The sequence below is a fragment of the Podarcis muralis genome, chromosome 14 (assembly GCF_964188315.1).
Source record: "Podarcis muralis chromosome 14, rPodMur119.hap1.1, whole genome shotgun sequence".
Lineage (NCBI taxonomy): Eukaryota > Metazoa > Chordata > Lepidosauria > Squamata > Lacertidae > Podarcis > Podarcis muralis.
In genome coordinates, this window is record NC_135668.1 from 29,214,747 (window position 1) to 29,232,437 (window position 17,691).

The window sequence follows — 17,691 nt, forward strand, 5'->3', positions numbered from 1 at the left end:
GGGTGAATCTGGTGTCATAGCAAGGCTGCTTTTTGACCCAAGGGTTCATCTACCTTCATTTTTTACAAGCAAACATGAGAGAAAACAAACATGTAGAATTCCAAATATTACCATTCACAATCAGAAGTACTACAGCAGAAGAACAAACAGGAAAGAGTTCAGGTCGTGTCATGTTAGCAACATCAACAGGAACAAGAAGTTAAGTAACTAAAACATCCATTATTGAGGGAGGGACTCAGCTGAACAAAGGCAAGGCCCTGGCTTCCCTGTGACCTAAACCCAAGGGGATTCTTCCTGCCAGTGGCGTAGCGTGGGGGGTGCAGGGGGGGCCGGCCGCACCGGGCGCAACATCTGGGGTTAGGGCAAATTCACAGGTTAGGGGGCGCAAATCCACGGGTTAGGGGGCGCAAATCCATGGGTTAGGGGGCGCAAATTACTTGCCTTGCCCCGGGTGCTGACAACCCACGCTACGCCACTGCTTCCTGCCCTGACTCTGCATCCTTGGCAGCCAACACGGGACTCTATTTTGAACCACAACTCTCAGCAGATGGGGATGATGGGAGCTGCAGCCCAGCAACACCTGGAGGGACAAAGTGTTAGCCACACCTGTGCTGCCTCAATGCATTTGGGAGGCTGTTTACCAAAGAACCAGGAATCAGCAGGTGTTTTGAGTCAGCAAATAAAACCCAGTTAGATAGAGCCTGTAGGATCTGCAGCACCTCCTGGAGCAAGGCAAGGCAAGGGAAACACCAAACCGCCCCAGTTCAACATCACACATTGCACTACAACGGCGAAACAGAGACAGAACAGACCTCAGCGAAGCCAGGAGAAGGGCTAGCAATTGGCGACCATTTTTAAAATATGTGTGTGTGTAACACAAAGGAGAACAAACTCCAAGATTCTTCAGGAGCGTTTTGAAGCAAAGCTTCCCATATTGCATCCTGCGGGATGTGCTAAGGAGCAAATAAAAAGGTAAAGGGACCCCTGACCATTAGGTCCAGTCGTGACCGACTCTAGGGTTGCGGCGTTCATCTCGCTTTATTGGCCGAGGGAGCAAATACTCTGGGCTTAATTTCATAGTTTAGTTCTAGATTTGCCAGGCATGCAAGGAAGGTCATCTTGCAAAGAATATATATTTTTTTAAAAAACAAAATTCACAGAGGGATTTAAGTAAGGAAATGATGCATTAAATATATATATATATGTGAATGCTTTGCACATTCCATTAATGCCCACAGTTAGTCCCTGTTGGCACCATTTTGCATTAAGCCAGCCAGCCCATCTACGTCTCAGCAGGTTTTCCCAACCGGGCCATGTTAAATTTGGCTGTAATTCCTGCACTGCAATGGGTTGTGGGGGGGGGTGTCAAATTTTGGCCTCGCTTCCCCCACCCCTTGTGGGACAAGGCAGTGTGCAGCCAACAGATTCCATGTCAAAGCACTCTAGAGACCCAAGTGGTATGAAAAGTTAAGACCGCCCTGGTGTAGATGGTGTTGAGCTACATTGGCCTTATACACTGTATAAGGCACCTGCCTCTTACAGTTTATCTGCACATTGGAGGTGAAGTAGCTCCAGGACTGGAGGGGAAGCTGAGCTTGCTCCATCAGGCCCCTTCAGCTGTCATCTGGGGGCAGTCATTGCCTAGGACTGATGCCATGGGAAAGCTTTGCTGGAGGTCCAGCTCTATTGGGCATTTTCTGCCCTTGAACTGCACCAGCAGCTCATTCTAGGAACAAGCGTTCAGAAACTGGAGATTTCATTTTCCTCTTCCCTCCCTGTCCCCTTTTCCTCGAATGCCGTGTCTTTTTTGGATTGTAAGTCTGTGCAGGCAGGGGCTGCCTTGTTTGGGTCGATTGTATGTACGCCCCTCTGGGAGCCTTTTTGGCTGAAGAGCAGAATACAGATGCTCTGAAAGCAGTGGTTCTCAAAGGGGGCAGCATTGCCCTCCTGGGGGCAGTGGGATTACTTGGGGGGCACTAGGAGGCAAGGGGGCGGCAGAACAACTATTGGACTTTGAAAAGCTGGCATCACTGGATCATGTTCATCAATTTCATTGAATTAATTCAACTAAATAGTTTTAACTGGCTTTTGAATCAATGCACAATGGTCACTGTTTTAACCCGATTGCGTTATTGTCTTCCTTAGTGGGCTGTGCAAACTGCTATTCTGAATAATGCTTTTTATAGGGCAGGGGATGAGTTTATGGAACCGATGGTGGCCCAAAAAACGTTTTGGGAAATAAATAAAGTACAGGATCATTCTTCAGGCTGCTCAAGAGCCCAGCAGCCAACAAACTGGGGGGGGGGGGCACATGATAATTAAAACCATGTGTGGGCAAGAAACAAGACAGAAGCTCTTTCTGCCCCGGCTGCTGGGAGAAATTTAAACCAGGCATTTGGTCTCCAGCCCTCTGGAGACACAGCAGCAACATGGGCCTAGCAGAGAGGCTGCTTTTAGCTCAGGGCAGCGGCAGTGTTGTTTGCAAACGCAGCCCTTCTCTGAAGCCACGGCAGGGAGGCCAGGGCTGTCTCTGTTTACGGTAAATGATAGGAATAAAGGGGTAATACACACGGTGAGAGGCAGATTGGGAACTCCACGTACCCCGATGATGGCGTTCAGCTCCGTCATCGTGACCTGCTTGGCACGCTCAACAGCCTGAGCCACTTGCTGTTGGTGCTGCGGGGACAGAGAGAGAGAAAGTCTTGAGGCATCCTGCACCTAAGGAAAATGCCAACAATCGAAAGGTACACCGGTTTGGCTTTACAGTGGTACCTCTACTTACGAACACGATCCGTTCCAGGGTGCCATTTGCACCCCGAAAAGTCCGTAAGTAGAGTGCCGCTACTGTGCGTGCACGAAGTGCACAGATTGCCTGTGGCGAACCCGGAAGTAAACACTTCCCGGTTTGCCACATTCGTAACCTGAAAAGCCACAACGTGAAGCAAACGTAACATGAGGTATGACTGTATTTCATTTATAGCTCAGCTTTTCCTCCAAGGAGCTCAAGGTGGTGTACACGGGTCTCCCTTGTCTTATTTAACCCCCACAACAACCCTGCAAGGTAGATTAGGCTCAGAGAGGCTGGGACTGCCCCCCACCCCCAGGTCACATCCAATGAGCTTCATGGCAGAGTGCAAGGGGTGGAGATTTACCCTGGACCCTCCCAGCTCCTAGTCTGACACTCCCCACCAAGGGAATTCTGGGGACCACCAAGTCTGTGGGGCACCCCAGAGAATTCCGATAGCAAATTATCAGCATCGCCCCAACGCCACGCTGCTGAGAACCCCCTGTGCAAGGAAGGCCTGGCGATTAAAGCCAGATTTGCGGAGTGGATGTGTCCCGAAGGACTCACAAAAACAGAGGGGAAGCGATGTACTCAAGAGATCAGAAGCTGCTTCTTAAGAACTTGGTCGTACATCAGTATTTCCTGTCTTCTGGTACGTTTCTCTAAGGAAAGGGGGCTGGGAAGTCTTTTCAGGCTGAAGGCCACATTCCCTCTTAGAAAACTCTGAGGGTTATATGCCAAACACCCTCCCAGCCATTAGATTTTTCGGGGGTAAGAAAAAAGCATTTCATTGTTTCAAGCCTAATTAGGGTTAGAAGAAGACGAAGAAGAGTTTGGATTTGATATCCCGCCTTTCACTCCCCTTCAGGAGTCTCAAAGCGGCTAACAATCTCCTTTCCCTTCCTCCCCCACAACAAACACTCTGTGAGGTGAGTGGGGCTGAGAGACTTCAAAGAAGTGTGACTAGCCCAAGGTCACCCAGCAGCTGCATGTGGAGGAGCGGAGACGCGAACCCGGTTACCCAGATTACGTGACTACCGCTCTTAACCACTACACCACACTGGCTCTCTCAATCAAGAGGCTGTGATTGCCCTCCAAAGGTCACACTCAGGGAGCTTCATGGCCAAGTGGGAAGTCTGAATCCTCGTCTCCCCATGTTCTAGTCCTCATGTAATCCCTACAACAACCCCAAGAGGTAGGTTAGGCTGAGAGAGGCAGTGATTGATCCAAAGTCACCCAGTGAGTTTCATGGCCAATTGGGGGATTTGAACGCTGCTCTCTCCCAGATCTTAGGCCGACACTCTTAACAGCCACACCACACTGGCTCTCAAAACTGGCTGCTAACACTGCTTTGTGGACAAGTCTCAGAGATGCAAGTCCATCCTCTGGGTAACTTGCAGGAAGCATTTATTGGCTAAGAAAGAAGTAGCTCAGGATGGTATTGAAGCAAAATGGCGGGTCAACAATTATCCCACACTTGACCAAATTAAGTGGTGATTCTTCTGCACATCCATCGACCCATCACTGCATCAGTCCAGCCCTCCTGTCTGCAACCAGGTCTTTAAAATGAGAGGAGCATTTGGTCTCAGCCCTGCAGGGCTCCTCCGCAGGTTTGGCTTACTTCTCCCCCAGCAAAACCCCTTGGCATCCTTACCTCTTGCGACAGAAAAGGCATGATCTGGGCTAGAATGGTGTTCAGCCTTTTAGCGATCTCCGTCTAGAAAGAAGAAAGAGAGAGAGAGTCAATTTACTGTCATTCACACACCATATTACAGGTGTGTGTGGCGTGTGGGGGTTTTTGGGGGGGTGTAAGGGGAGGAGTCATGATCCAGGGTTTAGAAGCAGCTGCAAGAAAAGCTTTGCAACCCCCAGAACAGCATGCCCACATCCTTAGCTGAGATTCCTGCATTGCAGGGGGTTGGACTAGATGACCCTTGGGAGTCACTTCCACCTCGACATTTAAATGATCCTATAATTAGTCAAGTTTCCAGTAACCCAAGGCCGAATGAAAAAGAGAAGTCTTTGGCTCAGCTGCTGTGCAGCAACTACAGATTCGATATGCATGTTTGTAACAGCAGCACTATGACTACATTTAAACCATACATTTAAAGCACTATGATACTATTTTAAATTGTCAAGGCTTCCCCTAGAGAATGCTGGGAGCTGTAGTTTTTTAAGGGTGCCCCCCTATTCCCCTCCCAAAGCTACAATTCCCAGAGTTCCCTGTGAAGAAGGACTGATTGTTAAATCACTCTGGGAACTGTAGTCCTGGGAGGGGAACAGGAATCTCCTAACACCCATCAGCATACTTAACTACAGTTCCCATGATTCTTTGGGGAGAGCCAAAATTGGTATCACAGTGCTTTATGTTCCAGGCCTATTGCAGTATCCTGCAATACTGTAGTTGGGTGGGGCAGGGTGAACAGGGCACAAGCACACATCAAGTTTCTAATCCTCATGAACCCATAGGTGAGCTTGGAAGTACACAGAGAGCATCTGGCGAAACTTCAGGACTCAGACGTCCTTCACTGCTATCAACAGCAAATACGTGCAAAATATACAAGAGCACTTCTTTATTTCAGGAGGTATTCAAGGATACGTAGTACCGGCACCTCTTTTTTTGTTGTTAAAAAGTATGGCACTTCCTATAACCACTTCATGGTGAGTAAAGGTAAAGGGACCCCTGACCATTAGGTCCAGTTGTGACCGACTTTGGGGTCACGGTGCTCATCTCGCTTTATTGGCCGAGGGAGCTGGCGTACAGCTTCCGGGTCATGTGGCCAGCAGGACTAAGCCGCTTCTGGCGAACCAGAGCAGCACACGGAAATGCCGTTTACCTTCCCGCCGGAGCAGTACCTATTTATCTACTTGCACTTTGACGTGCTTTCGAACTGTTAGGTTGGCAGGAGCAGGGACCGAGCAACGGGAGCTCACCCCGTTGCAGGGATTTGAACTGCCGACCTTCCGATCGGCAAGTCCTAGGCTCTGTGGTTTAACCCACAGCGCCACCCGCGTCCCTTCATGGTGAGTACCGGTACCTATTTTTCCGGGGGGGGGGGGGGGAGCAGGAAGCATTGTACAAGCATGTCCATTTCATCCAGGATGTAAAACCCAGGTTTTCCTAGCACAGAGGAAGCCTCCGTATAAGGAAGGGTTAATAAAAGACAAGCACTCCTGGACCAGGGCAGCTGTTAAAACAGTTCTGGGTTCCAAGGCAAACAAAATCTGATCACTGGCCAAGGAATCCACAAACAAGGCTAACAATGGAGGCTGGTCAAAAGCACACATTGGAATGGGATCAAATGATCCAAAATTCCTTTTCATAAGTCAGAGCAGCTTGTTATCAATAAAGCATTTAATTTTTAAAAATGATTTAACAACTCAAGACACATCTTCTGAAAGCCAAAAGGTCCTCTGTTCTTAAAAGCTGCTGATTTTCCAGTGAAGGCTATCCAAACAATATCTCTTCTCCTCTGGACAGGAAAAGCTACAGCGAGCATGATGCATGTAGCAGAAACTATTTCTCTTCTAATGGGCTTTGAAAACTGTAGAGGAAGCCTCTGATTCCTGCATTCTACTATTCTTCCCCTTTCACAGAACATCAGCTGCAGGAAACATTTATATGCAAAGTTTTAAGGCTAGTTAGTTAATAATTTGGACGCGGTGGCGCTGTGGGTAAAAGCCTCAGCGCCTAGGGCTTGCCGATCAAAAGGTCAGCGGTTCGAATCCCCGCGACGGGGTGTGCTCCCGTCATTCGGTCCCAGCGCCTGCCAACCTAGCAGTTCAAAAGCACCCCCGGGTGCAAGTAGATAAATAGGGACCGCTTTATAGCGGGAAGGTAAACGGCGTTTCCGTGTGCGGCTCTGGCTCACCAGAGCAGCGATGTCACGCTGGCCACGTGACCCGGAAGTGTCTGCGGACAGCGCTGGCCCCCGGCCTCTTGAGTGAGATGGGCGCACAACCCTAGAGTCTGTCAAGACTGGCCCGTACGGGCAGGGGTACCTTTACCTTTACCTTTAGTTAATAATTGCTGCTCCCAGGATCAAAGGAGGGGGCACTATTTCCCCCTCCCCCATAATATTTATATACCACTTGATTGTAGAAAACCTCTAAAGTGGTTTACAAAAAGAATAAAACAACAATCTTGTTACTAAGAACAACACACACACACCCCAAATTTACAAACAAGCAATTAACTAAAAACACACCAGCATTCTGCATAAAAAAAGAATGTTTTTAGCAGGTGCTGAAAAGAGTACAGGAAAGACGCGCCCCCCCCCCCCGCCTGATGTCAAGAGGCAGTGAGTTCCAAAGTGTACGGTGCTGCCTACACTTCCAAATGCAGAGTGGGTGTTATGCAACACCTGTAACAGCGCCAGTTCTGCAGACTGAGGAGGTCGAGAGAGCATATATGGGGTAAGGGAGATTAGGCGGCCTGTTGGCAGGAGAATAATCCTCTCTCTTCCAGTGTCATGGCAGCAAAGGGTTAACCAACAATGGAGTGAACAGCAGATAAACAGGAGCATTCCACCGAAATTTGATCTGCCATCTCCTCCTGCCCCCAATTAAAAAGTTCAGCTAGGAAGCAGCTCTGCATCTGCAATCTCCGGAAACCCCTTTTCAAAAGCTTTTCTATTCTTTATTTCTTGGGGGGGGGGGAGGGCTGAAATTTAAAGAGCTACAACCGTACTGCTTTTAAAAGAGCATCCTGGAACAGATATCAGAACCAAATTGTAAGCAACCAGCCTTTCCCCACTCCCCACCCCAAGAAGAGGCAATCAAAAGGAACAGCATCCTGGTTTGCCCAGAAAGAGAACCCTTTGCCCCAGTGGCACAAACCCCCATGCGCACACCCCTCACCCTAAAGAGAAGCTCACGGGCAAAAGAAACAGGGGCTGCTCACTCCAGAAACCACTGCCAGCAAGACACTCTGAAGACAGCCTCTGCCAACCTGGTGCCTTCTAGATGTTTTCAACTAAAAGCTAAAAGTTAAAGGACCCCTGGACAGTTAAGTCCAGTCAAAGGCAACTATGGGGTTGTGGTGCTCATCTCGCTTTCAGGCTGAGGGAGCCAGCGTTTGTCCACAGATAGCTTTCCGGGTCATGACTAAACCGCTTCTGGCACATGGAGGACTGTGATGAGTGCTAGAGTGCATGGAAACTCAGTTTACCTTCCCGCTGGAGCGGTACCTGTTTATCTACTTGCACTGGCATGCTTTTGAACTGCTAGGTTGGCAGGAGCTGGGACAGAGCAACGGGAGCTCACTGCATCGTGGGGATTCGAACCGATAACCTTCCGATAGGCAAGCCCAAGAGGCTCAGTGGTTTAGACCACAGCGCCACCCGCACTATCAATGCCTCTTAGCCACGATGGCTATGTTCTCCCTCCACCCTTGGAGGTATTCTGGGAATTGCAAGTGGGGAGAACTGCTCTTGCACTCAGGTCCTGTTTTGGGACTTTCATTTGGGGCATCTTGTTGGCCACTGAGAACAGGATGCTGGACTAGATGGGTGTGCTGGTCTGATCCAGTTGGTTCTTACATTCCTATGGACAACAGCGCTAGGACTGATGAGAGCTGAAGTCCAAAATGTCTGGAGGGCACCAGGTTGGCAAAGGCAGCCTTAAATACACGGTGGTTTTATTGTGGTGGAGGATTCCACAGGTTAGAGGACATCCAACCAATCAGGGCTGGAGAAAATTCTAGGAGGATTAAGACAAGACTTGCTACATCCTCTGAGCAGCCTTAGAGTCACAAAATTGTAGAATTGGAAGGGACCCTGAACGCAGCAACCACACCTTGACCGCTACTCTGGCTGGAAATTCCTCATGCTAAATCTTGCTACCAAATGTATTCCCTTCGCTCTGCTCCTCCTTTTCAAGTCCCTCAAGGCAGCCCACAAGGATACGGAAGCTGTTTAAAATCAACAAGCAGGCCACGAAAACTCACAAAATTAAAAGTTATCATTAGAGGCAGCCTAAAAACTAAACACTGAAGTACTCTGGGGTCCCAGACAGGACGCAGATGGCCCTTTTGTCACAAAGCCTGAGTTGTAAATATTTCTGCCGTTGGCAAGGATTTCAGAAGCAAACTTTTGTTAGGTGTGTGTGTGCGTGGCAAGGGGGGTGAGTGGAAACCTCCAAGTTTTGCGTTCCAAAACATGGCCTCACATCAAAGCTACACCTTCCCGTTTAACATCCAATTCAATAGTCCGTTTAAAAATATTTGTTCACTTTAGTTAAGTTTGACAAATGAAAAATTTAAAACTCACTTGTCCCTGGTTAAGGCTGAATGAAGGCCTGCCAGGAGAGAGGCGGGGGTCTTGGAAAATGCACCTTCCTCATAAATTCACCCCATTCATCACAGCATCTCAGCCCCCTCGCCCCTCCCCACCAACCAACCTTAATTCATCACCCTCCCGTTTCCACAGCAACCCTAACCCCTCATTCCCCACTAGGACATTATGCAAATAGCTCCTTTGCCTGACCGCAGCTCTCTGCAAAAATCACAATGCCTGTGCCAAGGCAGGTCGCATTCTGCTGAGTGCAGGAGCCGCCAATCACGTTGGCTCCACAAATTAACACTGGATAAAAGCCACACTTGGGAGAGGAACGGGCAGCTGCGGGTGCAGGCAGAGACACTGTCAAGTGAGTGATGGTGAACAAAGGCAACTTCAGCCCACTTAGGAAAAACAGATTCCATCAAGTGCAGTGAGTCCAGGAGCCAGGACCAGAATTCTTACCATATGCACAGAATGCTTACGAATGCAATTTTTGGCCAGGTCTGTGACACATCCCAAGAGATGGCAAGGAGGTGGCAGCAATCACTGGGCGTTATTTAGATAAAGTCAGTTCCAAGCAGGTGGGGTCATGACCCACTGAAAGGCAATTGAAAGCCTGTGTGGTGTTGGTGGTTATAGTGTCAGACTAGGACCTGAGAGACCAGGGTTCAAATCTCCACTTGGCCATTATGTTCAGTGGGTAACCTTGGGCCATTCACTCAGCCTAACCTACCTCACAGGGTTGTTGTAGGGACTAGGACCTGAGGAGACCAGGGTTTGAATCCCCACTTGGCCATGAAGGTCACCCTCTTTTTGCTGAGACGACACCACACAGGAAAAGTCAAAAGGAACCTCTTTTTAAAAATATTTTTATACCAACTAAAGAAAGAACCTCTCAAAGCTTTAAAAGTTATCTCACCTCAAGACTGAAGAACAAACTCACTTTCTCTTCTGCCAAACATGAGGCCAAACTCACCAGGGAAGAACATTTGGGGGGGGGGGGGAATCACAGCACTCAAAAGCAAGACTAGATGCCTGCTGACTTAACTCCATCTTGAGGGAACATGACCCTGAAAATCTCCCAAAGAAATGGATTCTCCCTGAGTTGTTGCCAACTGACCAGACGCCCACCAACCCCACCCTATGTCCAAATCTTCAACTCTACATGCCTGCCACCCAAGCCTATTGCCCCTTCTGCTACCTGTGATCTACACAGACTCGCCACCCTCCATATCAGGGGGTAGACAAATGCGGTGCCTGCGAGGGGCGATGGGAGCAGGAGGGCAAGACAGGCAGAGGGCACCCGCTTGGCTGGCCCACAGTCCAGCAAGCTGTGAAAAGGGAAACCCAAACGGTCGAGGGGAGGGAGCAACTATGCAGAAGAGGTTGCACTGTTTGGGGGTTTTTAGAGAAAAGTAGAGCAAGGAGTGACATGTTGGAATATTCAGGACAGATAAATGGAAGTCCTTCTTCACCCAGCGCATAGCTAAACTATGGAACTTGGGTGGCTTTAAAAGAGGGTTAGACAAGTCCATGGAGAAAGGCTATCATTGGCTACTAGGTACGATGGCTGTGCTCTGCCTTCAGAGCTGGAGAAAGCAATGCTTCTGAATAGCAATTGCTGGAAGCCAGAGGAGGGGAGGGTGTTCTTGTGCTCGAATCCTGCTTGCGGGTCTCCCAGAAGAGGCATCTGGTTGGCCACAATGAGAACGGGATGCTGGACTAGATGGGCCATTGGCCTGATCCAGCAGGCTCTCCTTATCTTCCTATTTCTGCCCAGTCAGCTCTTTAGACAACCCCACTGCCTCACCATCATTTTTTATTTGTATGCCGCCTTTCCACAGTTAAAAAAAAATGCTCAAGGCGGCTTACAGCATAACAAGATTTACCTAATTACAAAAGTCCTAAACAATAAATAAACCACATCAAAAAAAATACACAACCAATGGGAAACAATTTCCACATAAATCAAAATCTTAGATGTTATTGTTATTTAATTAGATTTTTTCCAGTACAGTGGTACCTCAGGTTAAGTACTTAATTCGTTTTGGAGGTCCGTATTTAACCTGAAACTGTTCTTAACCTGAAGCACCACTTTAGCTAATGGGGCTGCCTGCTGCCGCCGCAGCACGATTTCTGTTCTCATCCTGAAGCAAAGTTCTTAACCTGAAGCACTATTTCTGGGTTAGCGGAGTGTGTAACTTGAAGCGTATGTAACCTGAAGCGTATGTAACCTGAGGTACCACTGTAGTGGGTTGTTGTTGTTTTATTTGCACCCCACCCATCTGCGTTGCCCCAGCCACACTCTGAGTGGCTGTTGTTGTTGTAACCTGCCCTGGGGACCTTAGGGTGAAGAGAAGATGATGTTGATGATGATTTCCATTTGGCTGCTGAACAGTGTTCATCCATTTAGTGCAAGGGTTTCTACTTGGGCAGCAGGACTTTCCCCTCCCCTCTCACTCGCCAACATTCTCCCCCACCCTTCCCAAATCGGCTCCAGAGGGTTGTGGGGGGCTCCTGAAACAGATTTAGGGGGCACGCTGGAGAATCGAGCCCCCCAGGGGGTGAGCAGAGGGATCACCAAGCACCCCTGCTGACATTTGGCTTGGCAGAGCAGGCCAGCCAGCCAAGAGGATAAATGAGTTGAATTCCTCCCTTCCCCTTTGGGAAAAAAACAACACACACAGCCACCTATCTGCTTCTGCATACCCCCCTCCAGTTTCCCAAGGAGTCTTTAACGGCAGAGGCGGGCAGGGGAAAGGGATGGGGATGAGGCCATCCGCCCAAGTGCCTCCAGCATTTGTTGAAAGCAGAATATTGTCTCTCTAAGCAGATGAAAATAAGGTCCTTGAGCCTCCAAGCGGTTCTCACTCGGGGAGACAATTAGGGGCACTTCCAGCTGTCTAGCACTCGCTCAAGTGCGCTCTTCAACCAGGCTCTCAATGGCGTGTTGAAAGCTATTTGCGGCAGCAAAGCGTTATTAGCCAGGATGGAGAGCGCCGCTGATGAGAATTAAATTCAGGGAGGAGTGTGGGCGCGCGTGGGCGCAAACGGTTATTACGGATTTGCCAATCGCACGAGGCAAACGAGGCCGATTCGGGAGATAAAAATAAGGACGCCCAGCCAGGAGATTCAACAGATATTTGGGGCGGCAGCGAGGTGGGTGGGTGGGGGGGTTGTAATGTGAATCCAGGCGTCCCTGCCATTAACTAAAGGAGCCGAGCTAAATGGGAGGGGGCTCCCGCAACTCGGGGGGGGGGTCTCAAGCACTTGGCAGATTCCTAGTATTATCTCTTAAGGAGATCACTAGCTGGAGATGATGCAATGTTCTTGGAACCTCAAAGCAGAGAGGGCCGGGGGGGGGGGGGTCACCAGCAGGTCCCACCAGGCTGAAAAGGCACTCTGGTTTGGACAAACAGGCCAAACCCTACGCCAAAGGATAAATGGACATAAATCTGACATCAGGAATCGCAAGACAGAGAAACCAGGAGGAGAACACTTCAGTCTCCCAGGACATTCTATACAAGATCTCAAAGTAGCTGTCATGCTACAAAATAATTTCAGAAATAGACTGGAAAGAGAAGCTGCTGAATTGCAACTTACTACCAAACTTAAAACCATGGAGAGACCTGGTCTGAATAGAGACATTGGATTCTTATCTCATTGTACATGATAAAGCTACAGGTTTACCACATCTACCAGCCAATCAGCCATTCCCACCACCCTTCTGAGTAATACCCCTCCCCACCCTCTCACTATATATAAAGGTCTGGTGACTTCTGTTTCAGAGTATCTGAAGAAGTGTGCATGCACGTGAAAGCTCATACAAAGAACAGACACTAAGGTGCTACTGGACAATTTTATATATATATAGTTCTACTGCGTCAGATCAACACAGCTACCTACCTGGCTTCCCTCTGCTCACCCAATTAGGCAGATACCATCTTTTGGCATTATTTTACCTATTTTAGAGCAAGAAGCTTAAACAGCCATTTTAACTGCTACAACGCAGCGCAGTTAAAACTATGGAACTCACTCCCACAAGGAAGCTGGGATGGCCACCCATCTAGACAGCTTTAAAGGGTTGCCAAAGAGCATCAATGGTTGCTAGCTATTACGGCTATGCTGCCCACAGCTGGAAGCAGCAATGCTGCTGAGTGCAGTTGCTGGAAACTGCAAGAGAGAGAAGACTCTTCTGCTCATTAGTTTGCCAGAGGCAGGAGTTCTTGCACCACACAAAGGACCACTCACAGGCAGCTTAAACCTGCTGTGAAATTTTGCTTTAAGAGCATCCTTCAATCTGTCTGGATGTCTAAGTGGCGACAAGTTGTACTTGATGCATTTTTAGGCCTTTTAGAGAAAGGCTCAGCGGCAGCACCTGCTCTGCGGGCAGAAGTTCAAACCCCAGCAACATCTCTAGGTAGGCTTGGGAGAGAGTCACTGCCGAAACCCCAGAGAGTTTCCACTGCTACCAGTCAGTGTAGACAATGCTGAGCTAGACGGACCAATGTTCTGACTCAGTGTCAGCTTCCCGTGTTCCCAACTTCTCCTAGTTATCCACTGCTCATCAAAGCCTCTAGACAGCCGCTCCCGCTGCAATTTCCCCAAAAGAAATCTCCTCCATTTTTTATATACTCAAAGACAAACATCCACCAAGGAACCCTGCGCCTTGCTCTGCCATGCTAGTCTGGAGGGCACAAAACAGCATGAATCATTCAAGCGTCTACCCGATGGTGTGCAGATAAAGCTAATGCAGGTCACCTGAGAAGTCTGTTAGCTCAGAACCTCCTTGCTCAGCAGCCACACCACTATTAGTGGCTGGGATTTACTTGCAGGAGTATCTTGGCCAGAGGAGGAGCAACAGGGGGTCTTTTCATTCAGGCCTCCTATTTAACACCTCCTGGCTGGGTTTCTTCAGTGTGTGTGCATGTGCACACGCACACACACATGCACACGCACACAAACACATATGGCAGCTTGTGTTAACAGCTGTTCTCATCCAGCGGCTAAATCATTTTTTTCAAAGATTGAACCCTTCTCTCTTCCCACTCAGGATTCACAAGTACTAAAAGCCAATCAGTGACTAATCCTTAAACAGAGGCCATTCAAAGGCAGCCTGCAGAAAACCCATCAATGTTTTCTCATTTGATAAAATTTATACACTGCTTGGCTGTTGTTGTTGTTTTTTAAAAAAGCTCAAAGTAAGAAAAATTAACAACAATTTAAGGCATTTGAAAAGTTAGCATAGCAATGGACTAAAAACAGGTAAGACTTGCATCCAATTTCTAAACATCTGGGTAGGCTCAGCTGAACAAAACTGTTTATAGCAGGTGCTGAAAAGAGGACAGTAATGCACCTGTCTTATGTCAATAGGCAGGGAGTTCCAAAGTGTAGGTGCTGCCACACTAAAATATCAAGTTCTTTCTCTTCCTGCTGTCTGAACAGTTCCACACTGGATGAATTGTGATGAAACACTACAAATCCTCCAATGCCGGCTGTGCGATGATAGCCTTACATTTTTATGTATATAGGAAGATTACCCTAGAATTCCTTGACTGTTCCCCCAGGATATCATCCCCAAATTCATGACTTGCCAGATGGAATCCTTTGGGGATGAGCAAGTACTTGTATTACCAACAGACTAAAACACATACCCAGAATCACCATGACACTAGGAGCAGCTGAAACAAAGGAGATAGCAGTGTTGGGGCTCACCCCCACTAGGACTTGAATGGGATGTCTGAAAGCTTTCCATTTCTTATATGAATTGGGGATTGGTGAGGGGCTTTCCCCAGGCAAAGAGGAGCCCACAGGTGGTTTCCAAACCACCCTAAACCCTTTCAAAGCCATGGAAACACAGAGGAAGCAGAATTAAAATTATTCCCCAGAGGCCACTTGAAACAAGTAACTGCTTTTGAAAGAGTCATCCTACAGACTTCAAGGAGTATTTTTTTACAGTCAAACAGTGTATAAATTTCATGAAATAAATAAACAAATAAATCCTGCTCCAGCTAAAAGAGGTCAATCTCTCAAGCTTAAGGGTGAAAAGAGAAAAGTATTTCCCTGTTGTCTAAAGACAAATAAGATTGGCAGCAAGCGTGTTTCCCTGGGGACAGTCATCCCCAAACAGGGAGGGCCACCACCAAAAAGGCCCATACTCATGAACCTCCCATGGAGAAGCAGGTGCACATGAATTCTAACACAACTTAGAATTAAACGCTTCTGACATGCTCAGCAACTACACAGAATATCTAACATTCAAGAGAAAAAATACTTTTTTAACGAAGACTGGGTGAGGCTTTGTTCCCAGCCATCTCTAGCCTTCTCAAGACACCCCTTTTCATCCTGTCTTCCCCCTGTCTTTGCTTTCATCCTGTCTTTCCCCTGCCCCACCACACCCATTGCAGGGACCTCACCCAACTATAAACGTTGTTCCATGGGGTCCCAGATCAGGCCAGGTGAGCACACAATGGACAGCCCCGCACTTCTCTCTGCCAGTCACCAGGCAGACATTTGCCTTCAAATAAAATCCCACAAAAGCCACAGTCGCCCCAAACAAGTCCCGTTAGACCAGCTTTCTTCACCCTGGCCACTTTGCCCTCCAGATGTTCTGGATGAAAACTGGGAGTTGCCGTCCAAAACAGCTGGAGGTCCCCAGGTTGGCAAAAGCAGAATCAACTGTGAGTGGATGGGCGCGAAGGCAAGGTGAGAGGAGAGCCAGCTCCCTGCTACCTGCTGAGCCCAGCAAATCCTCTACCCAACCTGCTGGAAGAGGCAAGGCGAGAAGGCAGATTAAAGGATCGGTTTTCCCTCCCCTCGCAATCAAGGCAGCTCATTTCATTTCGTTCAATAATCCTTAAAATGCCATCTCCAACCAAAAACATCACACAGACACATCGACTACAAAGCTGCCCGCCCACCCCCTCGCGCAGATATAAATCTGACATAATTACCAGCCAGGGAACCCGGCATCAAAAGGAGCCGTCCCCCAAAGCAAGACGTAGGCTGGGAGGGGTTTGCTTGCAGAGAGTGAATTATCCCCCCCCCAAAAAAAAAGAAGAAAAACAACAACCACCCAGCCAAATTGCCAAGTCTGAAGAGTCCCTCTCTGGCACTTTCTTCGCCTCCACAGGCCTTTCAAAGCTCGAGATCTGCAGCCGCTAATTTACGACTCTCTTAGAGGGGCGAAGGTATAAAGCAGCAAATGGAAATAGGCCTTTAAATCAGGTTTGAGAGCAGAGTTCTGGAGGGCAGCAGCCACACAATAAGGGGTCTCTCTCTCTCTCCACACTGGGCCAGAAAGCTTTGTTAGGAAAAATACCAAAGTGTCTCTCAGTACCCCGGTTCAGTTGCCTGGGACAGCCAACCAAGGTATCAAGAGACTTTTCGGTATTTTCCCCAACAGCTTCTAAACTCTCCTTATTTCTTTATTGCACTGATTAGTTGCTCTTTTGGCCGTAAGTGACTTATAGAAAGTGAGGCACACGCCAAAGCCCAGTTTAAAAAGCAGAAGAATACAAAAACCTAAAAAGCGCAAGATCTCTTATGCCTTGGTCAAAAAGCCCACCTGGAGTCCTGTGTCCGATTCTGGGCATCACAGCTTTACGAAAGATGTTGGTAAGTTAGGACATGTGCAGAGGAGGGTTTGTTTAGCAGAGATACAATAGCCATTCTCAAATATCTGGAGGGAAGATGGTGCAAGCTTGTTTTCTGCTGCTCCGGAGGGTAAGACCAGAACCAATGGATTCAAATGACAAGAAAGGAGATTCTGGCTAATCGTTAGGAAGAAATTTCTGAGGGCAAGAGCAGAGGAATTGACTCCACTGGAAGAGTGTGGACTCCTGTTGTTGGAGGTTTTTAAACAGAGCTTGGGTGACCATCTGGCAGGGATTCCTTAGCTGTGATTCCATCACAGCCTAAGAACCACCACTGGATCAGGCCAGCATCCTCTCCCCACAGCAGCCAACAAGATGGCTGAGGTTAAATCAGCAAGCAAGTTTCATGCACAATCTCCCCTCCTATGGTTTCCAGAAACTGGTGTTCAGAAGCATTGTCTGCCTCAAACTTTGATGGCAGAGCGTAGTCAACATGGCTCGTAGCCGTCAATGGCTTTCCCCTCCAAGAATTGGTCCAATTCTGTTTTAAAACCATCCAAGTTGCCTCCTGAGACTGTTTAACCATGCGGTGCACGAGGAAGCAGGGAGCTGGACTAAATGACTCCTGGGGTCCCTTCCAATGCTACAATCCTATGGTTCTATGGTCTGCTGTTAAGCTCCAGCTCTTCCCCTCCAAGGCATCACAACTAATCAGGCCTGATCTCAATAACTTCATTCCTTGAAGTTTTGCTATCATGCGCCCAGGCCCTAGGCTCCTTAAGGTTTTAAGCTTATCAAGGAAGCAAATCGCATTCCCAAACAGCTCAGCTTGTTCTGCCCTTGCGGGGGAGAAGGGGGGGCGGGGAGCCATTAGAGTAAGACAGAAGTTGCCTCTTTGCCAGACAAACAGGTGGGGCTGCAATAGTCATTAGATGCTATCGCCTGGAAGAGGAGTTTAACTCTTTGCAAGCCAGTCACTCTCGGGAAATGGTGGCAGTTCAGTCTAATATGACTATGGGGTCGAACTTTTGTC

General features: G+C 48.3%; 1 protein-coding gene across 10 annotated transcripts in view; it reads right to left on the reverse strand.

The window, feature by feature from the left end:
* TLE3 (TLE family member 3, transcriptional corepressor) overlaps nt 1-17,691 on the reverse strand; it is a 54,974-nt gene that overhangs the window by 29,809 nt on the left and 7,474 nt on the right. For 6 of the 10 annotated variants that reach the window (XM_077919098.1, XM_077919097.1, XM_028705556.2 and 3 more), the window contains exons 5-6: nt 4,440-4,502; nt 2,602-2,676 (exon numbers count right to left, since the gene is read on the reverse strand). In XM_077919098.1, coding sequence (XP_077775224.1) covers nt 2,602-2,676; nt 4,440-4,502 — 138 coding nt within the window. Of the gene's footprint in view, nt 1-2,571; nt 2,677-4,439; nt 4,503-17,691 lie in introns of all 10 variants that reach the window. The other 4 variants (XM_028705550.2, XM_028705549.2, XM_028705552.2 and 1 more) reach the window with 1 other exon arrangement.